Genomic DNA, 21,276 nt, shown 5'->3' with positions numbered 1-21,276 from the left:
GCATTCATCCCATCAAAAGTGGAACACGATGCTAAAAACAAACTGTTAGCATCCTGCCACGATAATACCAAAGTCATGTCATAGCCATCCCTGATTGTCAGTCAAGTGGGAGAGACAAGAGATGCCTAAATAAAACCCGGGGAAGAAGTTTCTAGCCTTCATGGTTGAGAAGAAAAGCTTCTAGATGTAAACGATCATAGACAAGAAGAAAAATAAAAAGAACCCAACATTTATTATTTTCTTTTTATATCTTGTGATTTTTAAGCCGATTTTATGCTTTTTTGATGCCTGACATATGATTTTTGGACCATTCGGATGGACAGTTCTGCCCTGACCTCTATCCCAGATGTGTCTAGCTATGTATTTTATTAAATGGCAGCATTAATCTGTGCTGGTTGTTTCTGGTTGATACAATATCTGCTTACCTCCTGCAGCAGCCCTGACTGACTGTTCTTCCCTAGGAGGTGAAGGAACAGAAAAGGCAGGGACTCAGACTGGCTGGGCAGGCTGGACGTTATCTGAAGGCTGGAGCTTTTCCCATCATTGCAAGACTGGTTGGTTCCAGTGGGAGCCAAAATCCCAGAGTAGGCCTGGGACCCATGTCATATAGCCTTGACACATTTCAAGTGATTGGAGACGGAAACAAACATCAGTCTCAGACCAGCTCTCCTGTGTGTCACATCCTTGCCATTACATTACAACAGAGAGGATGTTTGGAGGCGAGAAGAAAGTTCTTAGGCCCAGATCCTCAAAGGTATTGAGGCATCTAACTCCTATTGAAATCAGTGGGATTAGGTGTCTCAATATCTTTGAGGATCTGGGCCTTAGTCTTTTGGAAAAATAGAACAAGAAATTGCTCTGTAGCAGCTGCTGGTCACCTCTGAGACCCAGAAAAAACGGCCACTGTCAGTCTGTCCATCCCTGTCCCACCAATAAAAAAGGTCCTAGTGCAGACTATAGCTAATTGCTAGACTGTTTTAGAGAACCATTTTACAAAAAAACAACCCACAATATGTGCACATCTTTTAACCAGCAGCAAGGCAGTACAAAAACCAGCCAAGAGACAATGGTAGCTGATGCCATTTTTTGTTTTCTTGTGCACAGTGGGCCTTAGCTAGATCCAGGCCACACCAAGGACTTTCACCACAATGGTGCGCACTGGAGGGGAAGCGGAGCTATTGCTCCAGTTATCTGGTCCCTGTTTATTCTAATTTGCTGGTCAGCACCATATTGAGGAGTGGGAGGTAGGCAGAGACAGAGGCACTAGCACTATTTCTAGAGTCTGCAACCTGCCTGTCTGCACTTTTAGTGATCTTTTCCTTCACCTGGAAGCATCTGAAATTGGGCAGATCTTCTCACAGGTACTGGTTGTATTTTGGGAATATTTTCTTACTAAGAAAGAGGTAAAAAGGACACTTTTGGTGGCAGGCATTTTGAGTGTGGCATCACCTATATGCTACCCCATCCCATTACTTTGATATAAAATTGCCAGCTGCCTTTGGTCATTACAAATAACTTATCTATTTCCATGTTCTTCAACCTGTAACATAACTTGTTATTGCTAGATTTTGGTTGGACTCCTACTACAGTAGAACCTCAGAGTTACGAAAACCTCAGGAATGTAGTGGAGGTTATTCGTAACTCTGAACAAAACGTTATGGTGGTTCTTTCAAAAGTTTACAACTGAACATTGACTTAATACAGCTTTGAAACTTTACTATGCAAAAGCAAAATGCTGCTTTCCCTTTATTTTTGTAGTAGTTTATGTTTAACCAGGGCCGGCTCTAGGTTTTTTGCCACCCCAAGCAAAAAAATTTTTGGCCATTTTCACTTTGATATGTTTTTTTGTTTTGTTTTGTTTTGACCAGCTAGACTGTAGCAGCTCATTCAGAGTTGTTATGGTCTTTCATGTCAATGAGGATTTAGGGATTCTCAAGCCCACAAATCTCCCAGCTGCAGAGCAATGTGAACTACATTTGCCTGCTAAAAATCCTTACACTGTTCTCCCGGGGGAGGGGGGGGGGGGAAGATGCGCATATGCAAGAAGCTGCATTGCTAAAATGCAACCACAGTGAGAACAGAAATCAAACAGCGCCAAACCACTGGGTCACCCAATGGACTAATCAATGAACCATTTCTACTGGAGTGGGGGGGTCAGAGAAGGGGGAAATTTGGGGCCAAAGTTTAGTAGTTTCTCAATCAAAACTCTCAGTAACTTCAGGCTGGGGTCCTGAGCCCCTAGACACCCCTGCCCCAGCCTGGTAGTTTGAGGAGCAGGTGCCAGCCCATCCCCTGCTTTTCAAAGCAGCTCTCCCCACCAAGTGGGGGGGGGAGCGCTTACAGGGCCGGCTCCAAGATTTCTGCCGCCCCAAGCACAAAAAAAAAAAAAAAAAAAGCCACTATTGGCGGCAGCAGTTCAGCGGCAGGTCCTTCGCTCCTAGAGGGAGTGAGGGACCTGCCGCCCCCAAATTGCCGCAGGTATCCACCCCTCTCCCTTGGCCGCCCCAAGCACCTGCTTGTTAAGCTGGTGCCTGGAGCCGGCCCTGGGCGCTTAAAACTGCTGCCGGGAGCGGGTCCCAAGTTTGTTGATTTCCCAATTGCCCCCGCCCCGCCTGCAGCGAGTCCCTCGAGGCCCAGGCCAGCGCCAGGTGTAGGGGCCACATCTGTGGGCGTCCTGTCCCCCGCGGACTTCGCCACCCCATCCGCGCTGCCCCGAAGTCCCAGGAAAGTTTCCCTGCGCCAGCCGCGAGCAGGACTTTCCCGAAGTCAGGCGTGGCAGAGCAACCCGCGTCCCCCAGCGGCTGGCGCGCCGGACGCTAGGGCCAGCTCTGTGCCCACCAGGGGGCTGCCCACTGGTGACCCCTCCCCGGGGCCGCGCTGGGGGTGGACCTGCGCAAACTGATGTGGCCAAGCGGGAGCAGCGCCCCCTCCTCTGGGGGTGGCTCAGCGCATTGTCCCGCCACGGTGCTGGGCTCCCGCGTCTCCTGGAGCCGGCTGGTGGCTCTGTCTGGGCACTTCAATGCCTCCCCTCTGGCAGGATGCAGGGAGCTGGGCTGGGAGGAGGGCTCCGCGCCACTCCGATTGCCTGGGAGGGAAGGACGCAGGCTGCCCTGCCGAGTTTGCTGCAGGGCGCTCCCCTCCTCCGGGCCACCACCCCCTACAGGGCGGCCGGAGCAGCACACCAAAAAGAAAAAGGAAAAGAAAGGGCAGCCGGAATGCTGCCCCTTGGAATCTGCCGCCCCAAGCACCAGCTTGCTCCGCTGGTGCCTGGAGCCGGCCCTGTGTTTAACACAGTACTGTATTTGCTCTTCTTTTTTTTTTTTTTTCTGTCTCTGCTGCTGCCTGACTGCATACTTCCAGTTCCAAATGAGGTGTGCGGTTGACTAGTCAGTTCGTAACTCTGGTGTTTGTAACTCTGAGATTCTACTGTACCTCCCTCAGACAGAACAGCAGTATCTTTAGGTTGACCGTGTTAGATACTGTCCCAGGATAAGAGAATGGATTTCTGTACTCCAGCAGGAGATCATCAGTTCCATCCATGTGGTTTCCAGACTATTTCCTGTCCTGAATACAGATCACAAAGGGGCCCCTATGTCATCTTTGGTCAGACAAGCTCAGACACAGCTTTTGGCTGGTGTCTATTTCTCCCATATTCTCCCTGAGTCTTGTAATGTCTTCTATATTTATTATTACCAATCATTATTTTCTTTCCATTCCTACTGATAAAACACTTGCCATCATGTTGGTAGTTTCTCAACTAATATAATTCTTCCTCTCTTGCTTCCTCATATTTCTCTCCCTGCTCCATTCTATTCAAAATATTTAAGCTGAAATCATCTCTCTTCTTTTCTCGCTCCATGCCAACTCCTTGCCAAATCTCTAGAGCCCTGCGCAGATACAAAATTTGTATCCTCATCTGATCTGCAAAAAATGATCCGTGGATATCTGTATCTGTGGATTTACAGGGCTCCACAAATCTCATCACTGGCTTCCCACCTTTTACTGCATCGAATTCAGACTCCTTGCCCTCACCTTCAAAACTGAGCATGATCTCTGCCTACATCTCAGCTCCAGTTTCCTCCCACTCTATCTCTATACCTCTGATCTCCTACTAGTATTATTTTCACACCCTTCTTTTTTTCTGTCTTGGTTAGTCTCTTTGGAGCTTTTTTTTTTTTTTACTTCGTAAATAGCTGTGTGCAATTTTAAGATGCTGTAGAACAACTATTATTAATAATATAATTGTGGGTGTTTCTCATTCAGGAGATAATAATTATATCCTAGGCTGAGAAAACTCAGAGGCCTATATGCTTATAGCAAATAAATTCTTCGATTAATGCGGAGGAGTTGTTTAATTCCGATTGCCCCGACAGTTTTGTGTTTTGAATTGCTGTCCTGCAAACAATTTGTTCGCGCTCTGTAGCCAGGACTACTAGCTCTCTGAGCTCCCCACATGTTCTTTCTTAGCTACTCAAAAGCGTGGGCCTTCCTGAGTGTCAGCCACGCTGAGCAGCAGCACCAGCCGAGACCCAGTGACAGCTACGGGTGCTCAGCAGCACCTCTGCAAATCAGAGCCCGGCGGTCCCCACATTTCCTGCCAGAGAGGGCAAAACTCCCACCAAGAGGAGCAGGCTGGGAGCTCTGCGCTCCTGCCCTGTGCGATCCGCGGGCGCGAGCCCGGCCTGACCCTCCTCCGCCCGGCAGCGGCGGCCTGTTCACCGCGCGCGCGTTCCCTAGGGCCAAGGCCGGCCAGGAGCAAACTCCCCGCTCGCACCCAGGGGGCGCTCGCGCTAGCCCCCTCCCCCCTTGCCTCTAATGACCTGCGGCCCTGGGCGCACTCATGGGGCACCTATCCCCGCGCACCTTACGCCACGCTGGCCAATCCCCGGGCAGGATCACGAGCCACAGACCTCCGACCCGCCCAGCTAGCCAATCCCCTCGCATCTCACCCGCCCCGCGGGCCAATCACGGAGCCGCTATCCGTCCTTTCCCTCCCCCTCCCGCCTCCTGTGACAGAGCGGCACCCTAGGGCCAGGACTGGGGCGGTGCAGAGCGGTCGCCGCTGCGGAGCGAGCTGGCCCCTGGTGCTGTTGGCCGCGGCTCCCGGAGCAGCCCGCGCGGCCCCGCCCGCCCCGAGCCATGCTGCTGCTGCTGGCGGCCGCCTGCGTCGTGGCCTTCGTGCTGCTGCTCTACATGGTGTCGCCGCTCATCAGCCCCAAGCCGCTGAAGCTGCCCGGCGCCCACGTCGTGGTGAGTGTGGGGGCGCTGCCGCCTCTCTCCGCCCCGGGCTTCTTCGCCCTCCCCTCCGGCCCCATCGCCCTGCCGGGTGGGCGGCCCTGGGGCCAGGCTGGTGTCGGGGCGAAGATGCCGCCTTGCTCCGGTTTCCCGGTTGGGGGGCAGCGGGTGACTCGAGATGGGGACCCTGCGAGGACATCGCTGTGTGTATGTCTGTATGCACACCTGTACACAGCGGGTGGGGTGTACAGAGGAGTGTGTGTGTGGACGCATTAGAATCATAGATTATAGGACTGGAAGGGACCTCGAGAGGTCATCGAGTCCAGTCCCCTGCCCGCATGGCAGGACCAAATACTGTCTAGACCATCCCTGATAGACATTTATCTAACCTACTCTTAAATATCTCCAGAGACGGAGATTCCACAACCTCCCTAGGCAATTTATTCCAGTGTTTAACCACCCTGACAGTTAGGAACTTTTTCCTAATGTCCAACCTAGACCTCCCTTGCTGCAGTTTAAACCCATTGTTTCTGGTTCTATCCTTAGAGGCTAAGGTGAACAAGTTCTCTCCCTCCTCCTCATGACACCCTTAGTACGTGAGGTGGGGATGTAGTGCGCCTGTGTCTGGGTGTAGACGCACATCTATACACAGAGTGTGGGTGTAGCGGGGTGTGTGTATATAAATACTTAGGGTGCATGTCTGTGTATATACACATAGTATATGGAAAAAGAAGAACAGGAGGACTTGTGGCACCTTAGAGACTAACAAATTTATTAGAGCATAAGCTTTCGTGGACTACAGCCCACTAGTATATGGATGGAGTGTATGGGGTGTGTATAAATACGTTATGTATATCCAAATGCATATAGTGTGGGGGCGGTGGGGTGTATATAGGTGTGTGTATAGATACATTGTGTGCATGTGTGTGTATACACCACTTGCATATATAAATGCACATAGTGTGTGGGTTGGATGTATAATGTACAGCCACATATGCACATATACTGTGAGGTGTGTGTGTATATATAGATGTGTGTGTATTGTTTGCTCTAAAAGCAGCGAGCTTCCTTGACCCCTTCTTGCCCCCCCCCCCCCAACAAGAATACCTAGCAAAATAAGTTTGTGTCAGGACTAAGTGGGATTGGAGGATCAGTTTAAAAAGCACTCCTGTGGTACGACAAGGTGGTGGTGATGATGATAACTGATTGCCCTGTTCAGACATAATGTAATTTAAGTGGCAAGGAAGGGACCTCACATTTCTAAACCCAGGGGATTTATATTTTTGTCCTCACTGTAGTAGCTGAGCACCTACCTAGAGGTAGTTCTTAACTGCGGCGCCACTATCAGTGCCGTACATGTTTAAGATAGTATTGTGTGCACTGGGGATGTCTAAGCAATGAGAGATATGCTCTGTGTGTGTCTCTCTAGGGAACCATTGCATATCTCAGCTGGCAAAAGACATGCATCTGAATTACTGGGAATGAACACTACCTTCAGTATTTTATATTGTTAAATTGAATTTATTAGTCTTTAATGACACTTATAACCCTACCTTTACTGGATACTTCATATTTATTGTTTCCAGTAGCATCTGCAGTGTGGTACAGGTTTTATAAACACAAAAGAATTGATAGTCCAAGGCTTATTCTTTTCAAGATAAATCAGAGCGTGGAGGAAAATTGGGACAACATACGAATAAAGTGGTCAGGTGGCATGTCCTTTTTTTCAAATTTAAAAATACTCCTCATCTCCATAAGAAGCTTATTGGTTGCCTGTTGGTATCATGTAGATAGTGAGTTTTTAGAAGGTATGAGGCAGGCATAGTGAAAGTCTATGTGCAGATAAGTAGGGAATGGGGAAAAAATATGGGCCTTGAAGGCAGGGCCAAAAAGCCACACGTTGCTTTAAATGCATATAGGGAGCTTATAGTTTAATTACATTTGCCAGAGCATCCATGACGCCATAGATTTCTATGGGAGTTGTAGGTTCTCTGCATTTCTTGAGGTCAGACCTCTAAATACAAGTGGACCACTGGCACTGGGGGTCAATTTGTGTTGCACCTGTAAGAGGCACAGTATAGAACTCACAGGCTTAAGAGCTACCTTTGCACCCTCCCAGACTGGGCTATTTTGCAAACTTCAGTGGCCACCAGCATGACCAGACTCCAAAGAGAAACTGCTGAACTCCAGATCATTTGCAAATTTGACACCATCAGATCAGGATTAAACAAAGACTGTGAATGGCTATCCAACTACAGAAGCAGTTTCTCCTCCCTTAGTGTTCACACCTCAACTGCTAGCAGAGCACCTCACCCTCCCTGATTGAACTAACCTTGTTATCTCCATACTGATTTATACCTGCATCTGGAAATTTCCATTACTTGCGTCTGATGAAGTGGGCATTCACCCACGAAAGCTTATGCTCCAATACTTCTGTTAGCCTTAAAGGTGCCACAGGACCCTCTGTTGCTTTTTACAGATTTAGACTACACGGCTACCCCTCTGATACTTGACAGCATAACCTAGACAGCTCTGGAGATGTGCGTAAGTTACAGCAGCATCCCCAATACAGTGGGCTACAGTGTTACCTGGAATCTTTGTAGCACTGTGGCCCAGACCCCTCCTGTCTTGGCAAAGCCCCTGCGTGCTAGGGCTTACAATAAGGTCATCCAAAGGCAAACTTAGCAGCTATTTCCACAGTGCTAGTACCAGGGGAAATTCTCCAGCAGGTACAATCAGGGTTTTTAGGGCCCCTTTATGCATCTCTGGCCCTCTCACATAGCATAAAGGGGCTAGAACAAGAGTGAGGATCTTGCCCTATTACTGGACGTGTGTTGTTTGACCCGGGTATAATTGAACAGACAGTGTCATGAATTTTATAAAGCCACTTATCATTTTGTATTCCCATTTCTCATACATACAGCACCTACATCCTTAGGTCTATCTGTTGCTGTCAACATATTTACTTTTTCTAAAAACTACTCTGATAGCTCAGAATTCTTAAATGGGAAAAATCAAGGCCTTTTTAAAAAGAAAAAGCCCCACAAACTTTAAGCAATCCCATTTTACAGTTTTCTTTAACATGAATTTAGTCACACTCATTCACAAAACATTACTGATTGGGATGACTAACTGAAACTTACAGCAAATCTTTCTAAGGTAGCTCGGTTTTTAGGCATTTGAACTTTGATAATGGCCATTTAAATTTCACAAGTTTAGATTTCAATGTTTACCTGCTATGTGGTACATTAGGTAATAAACCTTAGTTGATTGTGCCATAAGGAGGAGGTTCTGGGGATCCTGTTTATATTACCATTCCCCCACTCAGAGAGCATTAGAATTTATGTACTTTGTTATTACAGGAATTACATGACAAAGTTCATAAGATGTAATTGCATAATTAAAAATTCATTATTGAAGGAGAACATTTGCTCTAGTGTGGTTTTGTGGGTTCTAAAAATTGTTCATGTAATATTTTTTTAAAACAGTGTTTCATCGCATAAGGTATTATTTTAGCAGATATATTTGTAGACCTACCTGTGTTCAGGAAAATTTTTAGTTTAATGTTTTCATATAGAAACCTTTGGCTGTTCTGAACTGAGCATAGCTTTCAAATTTATAAAGTTGTTTGGGAATGCTGGTAATCCTGTAGCGCTTAAATGCAATTTAATTTGTCATGTAAACTGTACATTAATAGACCCATACCAGAGTTTCCTGTTTTCATATTTCACACAGAAGTAAGGAATACTGTTGCAAATTAGACATTTTCAGATGTCTTTTTTTTTTTTAAATTAATTATCACCATTTGACAATAAATACAATTATTGTTTAGAATATCTCTCAGTAGATAAAACTATTTTACTCTGGAGCATATTCAGAGGCTCTCTTTTTCCTGGTGGCACACACAAAATATCTCAAGTATTATCTTTGCAGGAAGAACCTTGTAGGACTTAATGAAACTTTGAATAATATTTATCCTAGTGGTTCTTTCTTTAGTTTTTTTTCAAGCCAAGTAATAGAGAGATTGCTTCACACCCCTCCCCAAAATAAAGCCACTACAACCCCAGTCTTGTCAAATATCATGTCTAGTACCTTTAGTTGTATGACTTACATCTGATAATTAACACTTCTTTGGCCATGGCCATCTTTGTGTGCAAAAGCCGAGGCACAGAAATTTAAGTATTCTAAAAGAGGTAGAGCTGGGAACAGAACAGAGGAATTCTTACTCTTAATTCCCTCCTGCTTCTGGGGATGGAACACAAGTCAAGGATTTTTATAAAATCATGGAATTATACATAGTGGTAGAGACAGGTGCGGAGGCAGCATGGTTTAGTGGAGAGAGCACTGGATTGGGGATCAGGAGTTCTAGTAGTTCTGCTTCTTTTGCTGACTCAGCTCTGCCTCAGTTTTGGAAAATGTGTTGCTACTGAATGCAAGAAATTAGGTAACTTTTTATATGTATGTTTACTAACTAAATTATGTCTTAAATTGTTTAAAACAGAGGTGTAGTTTAAAGTAGGGATGTGATCTTACCATCTATAATATGGAGAATACCACCTCTTTCTCTTTGAAGTGTTTTGAGATCTCTGGATGAAAAGAATGATGTAAGAGCCAGTTTTAATACTACTTAATTTTAAATCTTTTTGAAGAGGAGTGTGAGGGGGAAATGGTTTCGGCTTTAATTGTTAAAACAATCTCAAAGAGATTTCCATAGTCCCTTTAAAACAAAACAAAAGAACCACAAAAAGTAACTGATCCTAGCTATTTCGAAATGTCAAGTTTTTGTTAATTATATTGCCTAGTTGCGGGATTGAAAAGCTAAATAATATAGACATAGGAAGAGCTGAATTTTACTCAGTTTTACAGCTTATCGGTTTTCTTGTTTTACAGTGGGAGGAAAATTTGGGCAAAACACTAATCTAAAAAAATCCATAAAATACCCAACTAATCCTGACATTAATTTTAATATATCTGACCAATAAGAACAACAATACATATCTTACAATTTCTATGAAATAGACTGAATTTTAGAAAAAATAAACACAAAAGAGAAATACTCGATAGCTATACTCAATTTTATAGTTTAGTTGAATTGCCTAATTGTTTAACAGAGAAGAAGGTATTTTGAATCATAGGCTATAAATTTGAACTTTGGCTTTTTGTCAAGATTACATCTTCACTGAGCGAAGTTGAACTATGTTCTTTGTTGTACAACTGATTTCTATTGCTACTTCATATATACAGCATTGGATTTGATCCAATAGTTAGTTAATAGTAAAAGATTAAAGGGCTGGCCAGCCAGCATTCATTCTGATTTAAAGTTTGTTATGAACTGTCTTGTCTCCTTAGAGAAACCTTTGTATCAGTTGTTTTACAGATTTAGTCTGTTACAACTGAGTTTGACAGATAAAATGCTTGTGCAGTAGATAAGAGACCAGCAAAAGATCAGGCCAAATGGAAGTGAGGTTACGGTAGGGACTAAAGATCTGTTCAGATTCTAGATTAAAGGTTGAAGTAGGACATTGCATATTAGTATCAAATTGTATATACAGCTAATACTGAACTAAAAAAAAAAATTTGAAAAACTCCTTGATGTAAGATAGCTCTATTTTTTTGTTTTGGTTTTTCTTTGTGTGTTTTTTGTATACTCACTTTTCTACAATGTATCTTTGATAGGCTAATTGTCACCTTTGATATATTTCAGAGAATGATTAAGAACTCTGAGAATGCAGATATGATTTGTAGGGCTGGGGAGATGAAAATAATGGATTGTTGGTAAAGCTGCTGTTCAAAGTAATAATTAAATTACCTAAATGATGTATCTTTTTTTAGGTAACTGGAGGTTCCAGTGGAATTGGAAAATGTGTTGCTATTGAATGCTATAAGCAGGGTGCGTTTATAACTCTGATTGCAAGAAATGAGGTAACCTTTTATATGTATGTTTACTAACTAAATAACGTGTTTAAAATAGAGGTTTCGTTTAAAATAGGTATGTGTTATAAAATAATATAGTTTGGCAGTAATTGTTCATACTCTGTTGCTGATGAATATTTTAATTGAAGTAACTAAAAATCCCATAATTTTTTTTTTTTCTCTGTCCAAGCAATGTGAGTGAGTCACTGGCTTGTTACTATAACAGATTCTGAATGTGTCTTAGAAATGTTATTGACTAGAAAATTTTGTATTTACATAGGCTGTTTGTTTTCTGTAACTGTTGCTTTCAAGAACATGTTGTTATTTTTTTCCTCCCTGGTAGTTCTTCTTTCATTTGGAAAAGATTGGTTTCTTCTGTGTCTGTTTCTTATGGAACACAGTCCAACATTTCTGTTATCGTAGGTTGTTCTCATCAGTAGGGCCCTACCAAATTCATGGCCATGAAAAGTGTGTCATGGACCGTGAAATATGGTCTGTTATGTAATTTTTACACGTAGGGTGACCAGATGTCCTGATTTTATAGGGACAGTCCTGATTTTTGGCTCTTTTTCTTATATAGGCTCCTATTACCCCCCCCCCCCATCCTCTATCCCGATTTTTCACATTTGTTTTCTCGTCACCCTATTTACACTATATTTTAAAAGTACCCTTGCTATAGGGTAAAAGTATACAGAAGTTGACAGCGTTTCTCAAAGCAGGGGTCCTGATCCAAAAGGGGGTCACAAGGCTATTGTAGGGGATCATGGTATTGCTATCCTTATTTCTGTGCTGTTGCTGGTGGCAGTGCTGATTTCAGAGCTGGGCACTTGTCCAGCAGCCGCTGATCTCCAGCTGCTCAGCTCTGAAGGCAGCGCAGAAGTAAGAGTGGCAATACTGTGACCCCCTACAATAGCCTTGTTGTTCCCTTTTGGGTCAGGACCCCCAGTGTGAGAAACGTTGAGTCTTAAGGGCTTTACATGTTTATATTTTGCCATTTTCAAATGCATATTCATGTTTTGTTACAACACTGTGAATTTTAAAATTTAAATATCTGAAACCGTGAAACTCAAGATTTTTAAATGCTGTGGCTGTGAAATTTACAAAAATGGACTGTGAATTTGGTAGGACCCAACTGGTCAGTGATGGTATGGGCACAGCCTGGGGAATAGCATTTATTGTATTTATTCTAATAAAGTCTACTGACTTGGTTTGTATTAGTCTAAAAGAAAGGATCTTCAGAGTATCATACAATATAGTATAGTAGTATGATTCACTGCTATATCATACAATGCAGATTTGTCTGTCCTATGCTGTTGCCTTTTAAATTCTTGTCAACAAGTGGTGGATTTGACAAATGAATGCTTAGAATTCAGAGAACGCTTTCTGTCAGGCCTCTAATAATTTTAAGATTTAAAAAAACCAATTTAAGCCTGAATTAATTAAATCTTTCCCTTAAATTGATTTATCTCTTGCTATTTGAGCTCATTTAATTTTTTTTTATTTTAAAAAAAAAAGGTTTTCAGAAAACATCTAGCTTTTTTCAAAACTGAACTGAAAACTTTCCAGGTTTCAGATTTTTGTCAATAAATAGGGGCCGGGGAAAGAAATCAGGAAACATATAGCAAACTTTGAAATTAAGTTTTTACAAAATTAAAATAGCAGTCGTTAGTGGGCTGAAATGTTTTTAGCTTCAGTGAAATACCAGAAAGTAGTAAATTCCCATGATTGCAGTGCCTTAATTGTGCTTTATATTCATTTTAGAGCAAGCTGTTGCAGACAAAGAAAGAAATTGAAAAATACTCCGTTAACGATAAACAGGTAAGATCATTGCCTCCAGTGTGAACTGAATACCAAGTGGTTGTGCTATATAACAGTAAAAAAGAAAAGGGGGGGGGGGAGAAGCTCCCCCTCCCAACCCCACTACGTGGTTTCACTAGTCTCGCTTTTAAAAAGAAGTGCTTGTGTCCTGAAATACTGAAGTTTACAAATTAATATATGATACATTTTAACTTGAAAGGCATTTTACCTGTCTAGATGCAAATACAAGGTTCTGATTTCTCTACTGCTGTTGATATTGCTAACATCAAACTAACATCCTATTTTGCCCGGCCCGTTCCAAATTGTACGATCAGTATCGGCAGAGTTTAGAATCGCTGGTCATAAAGCAGGATCTGATGTATCCATTTGTGGTGTGCAGTTTTTCTCACTGCTGTTTCTGTCATCATGCAAGTTTGATTCTTCTTTATCATTTCTCTCCTTTTCATGTAAACCAGATTTTTCTTTGTCATTACTCTCCTTTTCATGTCAGCCACATTCTTCTTCTTTATCATCACTCTCCTTTATGCTACCAGGAAAACTGGATGATTCTCCATCAGTTTCCTTATATTTTCATTCCTTATCTTCAGGTAAATCTGCTAATTCCTTAATAATGGGACTTCATCATTTACTCTTCACGTCTCAATTTCTTCTGCACTGGGACAATCGCTACTGCCTAAAACCCCATCTATGTTGTTCCTTTTCAGATATTTTCCCATCAGATTTGTCCCTTGCTGCAAACTAGATTGTAATTGAGCTTTTTGCTTCCTATACTGAGCTCCTGAAGGCTTTTTGGGGGCATCTTTTATTTTCTATGGGGGAAAACAGACAGTATTAAGGAGAGCAAAAGTCTATGTTCCTCAGTCTTAGAAAGTCATCAAACCTGACGTGTTAAGTATGGCAAAAGAAGTAACAATATTTCTTTTATATTGTTGTGTAGATAGGGGTTCAGATAGATATCTCTGTCATCTGATTAAATATATCAATTAGTGGTCACTATGTACATTCTTCAAATCTTAAAATACAAGTAGACTTTCACAATTACACAACAAAACAAAAGGTTCACAATATTGCAGCCGGGCTCTCACTTCACTTCAGTTCGTTCTTATATCTCACTGACTGACTGGCGACCCGCTGCCCCATATTTACCCACAAGGGCATGGCTGACAGCATTCTTGGAGATTCGAGGAAAATGTAGTTTTCAATTCCATGAGATTCTACAAAGGTCCCGAACATTCTAGGAGGTTAGTGGGGAAAAATGAATCCACATATGGAATACCTGAAACGTTTTACTTCAAACATTCTATTTTTTCTTTTGTCTCAAACAGCAAAAATAGCACCCCAAGCTCGGCACTCCAGCCAGTCACCTGGGTTGCCTGCCCCTAAATCTGGCCTTGATCATAATGCGTATGTGCAAAAGGGCTGAATTAAGGTTGTACAGATTGACTGGTCCTGCAGTTGCATTCAGCTGTTTACAAGTCAACATTGTCTTTTTTAAAATTGCTTTTTTTCTTAAGTTGTATAAAAAAAGCATTACAAAAATGTTAGTAAAATTGAATTAGCAGCTTTAAGAAAGCAGGATGGTGTAGAGCACAATAGTCAAAAGCCTTTCTTACTAATTTTTGGGTGGGCCTGCAAATAAACATTCAACCTTCTTTTTATCCTCCCTAATATTATAACCAGTTTTTGTCCACCGTGAACACACCACAAGGCTGGATTTAGCAATACAACTTTTTGGGATGCATTTCAAACATAGTTAACTTACTTCATATAAAAAGTGTACTTGTGTATGTACCTTTATGTCCTCCTAAGAGCCTCTTGCAGCAGAAGTGGAGACTTGTTTGTGTGGGGGTAATTGCTAAAATTAATAATTTAATTAAAATGTAATAATTGCTAACATTTAAAAAAAAATCTTTCAGGAGACACTTGTCCAAATAAGTGCGAGGGCTTCTTACAGGGTATGGCACATTTTGTATGCCAACTGGTCGATTTTAGCACATATTTGGTGTTTTACAAATAAACTGGCTCATCACCCAAGTCTTTGTGAGATAGTTAAGTATTATCCCCATTTTACAGATACGGAAACTAAGGTACAAAGTACAATTGTAAGTGTTCTGTAACCACGCAATCCATTCATCTGACTCATTTGTAAGAAAAACAGTACTTGTCAAGACAGTGCCTTTTTTCCCCACAACGCACCTGTTTGCCACTCTCTTGTTTTTGTGTGCACACCTATCATCCCACCTAACTCTGTAGCAATGCTTTCTGGGGATATCTGGGCATGTATTGCGTACTGCCTCACTAGGAAATAGAATGCACAGACGGGAAGTGTATAGTGCCAACAGCAACTTGTGGTGCAGTGTGTCTCAGATGTCCTGCTGCACAGAATGCTGGGAGGAAAGACAATCCAACCTTATACACAGGAATGATTAGCAGGTTCTGTTTACACAGAAAAATTAAATGTTGCAGTCTAGCCACAGGAAGACAAGCATATGCAATCTAGACTGCTGGCCAACTGGACACATGGTTAGCTTCCACAATTATGGTATGTTAACTTTGTGTGTCTGCATACATCATAACTAGAGCCAGCCATGACGTTAACTTGTTGAAAACAGTTTAAAAACTCCTGGGGAGAGTTTGAGAAAGACCATTGGGTGACAATGAAAGCCACAGAGGGGGGCCAACATCAGAACTAGAATGCAGAAGTCCCTACTCGCAGTCCCATCCTTAAAATGTGAGAGGCAGAATGGTCTCAAGTTGTTGAACTAGAATGTCACTGACGGTTCAGCAAAGGAGCTAGCGTTGCTGTAAGAAGCAGGCTAAGTGTGACAGTTGGGAGCCTAAACAGCACTGCTGCCCTTCAACCAAGAGTTGCTCCCAAAATTGAAGACCTTCAACAACCAGTGCCTACAAGGTGGAATGCGGGGTCCATGAAATACCGATTTTCCTGAGAGTTACTGGTTGACTAACTTTCAACCATAGCAATTGGTTTCTATCAGTTTTATGTAGTTACTGCTCTTTGCAAAAAATCCTAACCCACGATTCTTATTTACATTTCTCTGTCTCCCAGATTAGGAGTTGTGGACTTCATGGACCCCAAAGAAAAGTGCTATCAAGGGTTAAACAAATATAAAATTACATTATCAAATGCTGTTTCACGCCTCTTATGGGAGGCTGTTCTCTTTCTGTGGAGAACTGAGAAATTTATGTTGCTTTTTATGAAAAATGGGTTTGATGTTGTTTCTCCTCCGACCTTGTATTGTTACCTGCTAAACTGGGAAGAGGTAAACTTATTTCCTGGAACAGGACAACTAATGCATTTGCTAGGGGTAGTGAGGAGTAGAGTCCCCAAAAGTGTGAATAAACAATCAGGAACTTATAAATATTGCGGGGGAGGGGTGACGAATTGCTACACAAGTAAACAAGTCTTCAGAAGTATCACCCCCTGGTGGAAGTTGTGTATATACTAGTTTTGACCAGATTCAAGAGGTCCAGCAAACAAAAAACTAAGAACTTCTGTAAAGTGATCAACTTGATGTAGGCTACGTTTACACTACAAACTAGTGATGTGATTTCCCTGGTTGTGTATATGTATTTGCACTAGCTCTCATTGAGCTAATATGAGTAGAAATAAAAGTGTAGCACAGGTAGCAGCAGCAGAGGCATGGCTGAGCCTGGTTCAAGGCTGGTTTGTACTCAGCCACTATCTGTGCTATCATGACCACGCTGCTATTTATTATCAAGCTGGTGTGCATGTGTGTGCATGAGGAGGAAAATCACACTTCTAGCTTGTAGTTTATGCATAGCTATAGAAGAAGGGTCACAGACACTGAAATGACACTGACCAAGAGGGACAGACCCTCCAGAAAGGGTTTTGAAGGGCTTTGAAATCACCAGGGTCTCCATATGTAAGATGGTGATGCCTGGTAAGACAGGCATGCATATAAGCTGTTTGTTGTCTTTCAAGATATGTTTTCTCTGTAATGCTTTCCTTCTAAATAAATACTTTGCTTTATGAAGGCTGGCTGGTTACTGGTTAAGCCTGTCATTGCCCCTAGAGAAAACAGGATGACAGGTGCTGAAGTAAACTCAGACTTGCAAAGGTGATCAAAGTGAGTTGCAGGAGGAAATTGCGCCTAAATCCCTAATCTGGAGGGAGAGAAACACAGATTTCCTTCCCAAGAAAGGCAATAGCTAGAGTCCTGAGAGGAGTGCCCTCAAGGAGACCACATGAGACACCGTCCTGTCATAAATATTTGCCACAACTGTGTATGATTAACGAATTACTCATTTAAATGCTTTCCATGGAATCCGTTCCTGGCAGCTGTCCCAATTAAGAAGCATGCCACCATACAGTTTAAAAAAAAAAAAAAAAGAACTTGTTCTACAAGCTTAACATCCTGTTGATAAACAACCTGTGGAAAAGAAAAGCATAGTTTCTAGCATACAGAGGCTGCATCACTAGTATGGAATTAAGTAAAACAATGCTGTTTTACTCTTTTGTTTTATATTGCATTTTAAAATAGATGTTAATCCTGAATTTCCAAAGAGCTTCACAGAACAAGCCAGGGACTTTTGTAACTTGCAAAAACTACTTGTTAAGTTTGCCTGCAAGTTTTAACATCAGTGAGCCATATTGATTATCTGCCCGTCAATATCAACAAATGCTGAAATTGAATTACAGGGTTTGAAACCATTAAACTTGATTGCTGTCTCTTAGCTGGTTAACTTTATAAGTGAATTTTCTCAGCCTAAATGATTAGACCTATAGTATTATTTGTAAGTAAAATTGAAATATTAATACCCTGCACTTCAGTAGCTTCTTATTGACTTCTCCAAAGCCATATTTTGATTTGCAGAAAAACATTTGACTTTTATAGCATTTTAAAGAGATAGGACTCTATTCTTTGTTTCATCATTGAACCTTTCATTCCTTTTTCCTTCATTAGGTTGTGCTTTGTATATCTGTTGATGTGTCTAAAGACTATGGACATGTGGAGAACGTCCTTAAACAAGTAAGAAAGTAATTAATTTGTCTATTTTTCAGGAATTTTCTCCTTGTATGCTACATATTTATAGTAAATGTATTTTCATGATTCTTTTCATGATTTTGAACATTAAAGTTGCTGCAATGTACGAAAAATATTTTCACTGTTACCAATATACATACTAACTTTTGTATAGGCTCAAGAGAAGTTGGGTCCAGTTGACATGCTTATAAACTGTGCTGGAACATCAGTTACAGGAAAATTTGAGGATCTTGAAGTGAGCTGTTTTGAAGTGAGTACGCTTTTCCCCCTTTAACAGATAATTGGGCATAATTTCTAAAGAATAGCTAATCCAACATTTATATCAGGTAAACTGTCTATTCTGAGGTCCTGGAAGCTGAAAATAAAATGTATGTACTGAAGTCACAATTTGAAACTTTGAATACTGTGACAGTTTTTCTTTTTTATATATAGAGGAGACGGATGGACACTTAATGTGTGGTGTTTTTTAAGCATCTTCCTCCCCAAAAAAATGAAAATGTAGTGGTGGTGGTGTTGGGTTGTTTTTGTTTTTTTTTAAACTAGGACAATCCCAATGAACTCCATAAAGAGTTTGAAAATTGAAGATCATTAGCTCTAAACAAGAAACCGCTATGTTTTGTGAATGAAATAATTACAAGCAAATTCTTCACTTGATAAAAGAAATTTAAGGGATTTGAGAAATTTAGGACAGATTTATAAAGGCAGTTTATCAGTATATCACTCATTAAGTGTTTGGGTATATAGTATCACTTAGTGGTTATCAAGAAGATACTATTAACTATTCTGTTCAGCTTGACAGTTGTGGGCTTGTCTGCATGGTGCATTACTTAGCACTAGAGAGGTGTAAATGTTAGTGCTCACTAACATGTTGTGCACTAACTGGCCCATGTGGATCTGGCTGGTGCACATTAGGGTACTTTTAGTGCAAACTAATGCATTGTGTAGACAAGCTCTATGTTTAAGTTTTATTCAGAGTTGATACAAAAGTGATAAGCTGCCTCTGTTGCTCATAATTCAAGCCTTCATCTGTTAGCAGTCTTGCAGAATATCATATTTTAGGCCTTGGCTACACTGGCACTGTACAGCACTGCAACTTGCTGCGCTCAGGGGTGTGAAAACGCCCCCCTCTGAGCGCAGCGAGTACAGCGCTGTAAACCGCCAGTGTAATCAGAGCGTGCAGCGCTGCACGCTCGCTCACAGCGCTGCAAGCTATTCCCCTCGGAGAGGTGGAGTACTTACACTCGCGCTTCACAGCGCTGCGCTGCTGCAGCAGCGCTAGGAAGTCCTGAGTGTAGCCAAGGCCTTAGACTTTGTACCCTTGAAGAGTCTTAAGCTATGTCTCTTCACTGCTGAGTTAACTTGAGTTGTCTACGCTTGCATTAACTCCTTTAGAGTTAGACTGTCACAGGTGAGAACAGCCACAAAATACTCCTCAAGCAGCACACAGGGTCTTGTCTACCCTATAAGACTTTGGCTAGTATTGCTATGATGGCAGATCCCCACATTGGAAGCTGGCAGAACTCCTTCTGCCGTCATAGCTACACCACCTCCCTGAATGACATTAGCTATGCAGACAGAACCAGTCTTCTTCATAGTTGCCAGCATGTCTATGTCAGCTGAGGAGGATGATCTCCTCTCAATCCCTGTAATTGCATATGTTCCGATTACATTCCAAGAATGTAATTTCATTAGGCTGTTTTGCCACATTAAGGACTTGAACAAGAGCCCACTGAATTCAGGGTGAGTCTTTCCCTTAACTTCAGTGGGCCTTGTGTTATGCTGTAAATACCCAAATTGACTCATGCAGCTTAAATTAAAATTTGCAAAAGTATGTCTTGTAACTAAACTTCACTTTACTACTAGTTACCCAGGAAGAAATCTAGCTCATTAATCAAAGTAGTTGAAACCATGCTGCAAAATCAGACACAACTTTTCATGGTGCCATGCAGGAAGCAGATCAGCAATTATGAGTATCATTCAAGTACATTAATTTGCTGTTTCAGTTTAGTTAAGGCAAATACTTGAAATCGTATAGTACAATAGCCACCACAGATAGTGGTTGTATTAAATTTACTATTAATATCTTTCTCTTGTTTCTGCAGGGGAAGGTTTCAGTTTATTTAGGAGCTTTTTTATTTTTTGCAAGGCATTAGACTTTAACTTGGATGTGTTTACTTAAGTGCATTACTTAACTTTGGGTGTACATGTATGGGGACAAATTCTGCACTCTGTAGATGGCCTCAGGCATTGTCACTTGTGTGTTTCTGCTGTACTAAGTGGATGGAGAATTTTTTTGGTCATGGAAAGGCTGTTCAAGTGTTGACCCTGGTCCCCTTGTGTGTTGTGAAGTGTGGCTCTCTGGCATCTCTGAGTTACCATTATTGGGGGATGACATGCAAGAATGGCAAGAGCATGGCCTGTGGATTCACTCTAAGCAAACGCAGGCTAAAATGCAACAGCTAAAAAAAACTTCAGGACCAGACTCCAAAGAGAAACTGCTGAGCTCCAGTTCATTTGCAAATTTGACACCATCAGATCAGGATTAAACAAAGACTGTGAATGGCTTTCCAACTACAGAAGCATTTTCTCCTCCCTTGTTGTTCATACCTCAACTGCTAGCAGAGCACCTCACCCTCCCTGATTGAACTAACCTCGTTATCTCCATACTGATTTATACCTGCCTCTGGAGATTTCCATTACTTGCATCTGAAGAAGTGAGGTTCTTACCCACGAAAGTTTATGCTCCCAATACTTCTGTTAGTCTTAAAGGTGCCACAGGACCCTCTGTTGCTTTTTACAGATTCAGACTAACACGGCTACCCCTCTGATACAGGCTAAAATGGGGACTACAGCTATGATAGCAGCCCTTAAACTGCTGTAGCAGCTCTGGAGCTCAGTGGCTATGTGAGAGGATTTCATTCTTGATCCCCGTGGAGGTCCTCCATGCAAAGCTTGCTTACTTGAACTTTGCGTAAGGGGTCAGGATTTGGTCCTTACTTTGAATATTGGCCCTCAAGCAGGGCAGAATATTGAATTATCCTACAGTTTAGTCTGACTGATTATGATCTGGGTCACAAATGATCTGATCTTGTGAGAAATCTTTTCATACTTGTGACTCAGAAAAGGTTGGCTAGTTTTTTTGTTTAACTGAAGTCAAGTTAACCCCGTCTTTATGGTTTTGTTCCTCCCTATATAGTCTATATTTGTTCTATACTCTAAAGTGAAGCACTACAAAGATATTTAGGCATCAGTTGTAAAACAATATTTAAAATATTAATTCAGT

General features: G+C 41.9%; 1 protein-coding gene across 1 annotated transcript in view; it reads left to right on the top strand.

Annotated features, from left to right (window-relative positions):
* The first annotated feature begins 4,991 nt into the window (after positions 1-4,991).
* The window catches only part of KDSR (3-ketodihydrosphingosine reductase), a 35,739-nt gene continuing 19,454 nt past the window's right edge, over positions 4,992-21,276 (top strand). The window contains 5 exon segments of the mRNA XM_005300858.5: positions 4,992-5,250; positions 11,068-11,157; positions 12,910-12,966; positions 17,913-17,978; positions 18,148-18,243. Of these exon segments, the coding sequence (XP_005300915.1) occupies positions 5,140-5,250; positions 11,068-11,157; positions 12,910-12,966; positions 17,913-17,978; positions 18,148-18,243 (420 nt within the window). The 5' untranslated portion in view covers positions 4,992-5,139.

Source organism: Chrysemys picta, chromosome 2 (genome assembly GCF_011386835.1).
Source record: "Chrysemys picta bellii isolate R12L10 chromosome 2, ASM1138683v2, whole genome shotgun sequence".
Lineage (NCBI taxonomy): Eukaryota > Metazoa > Chordata > Testudines > Emydidae > Chrysemys > Chrysemys picta.
This window is presented reverse-complemented; position numbering and strand designations above follow the sequence as displayed.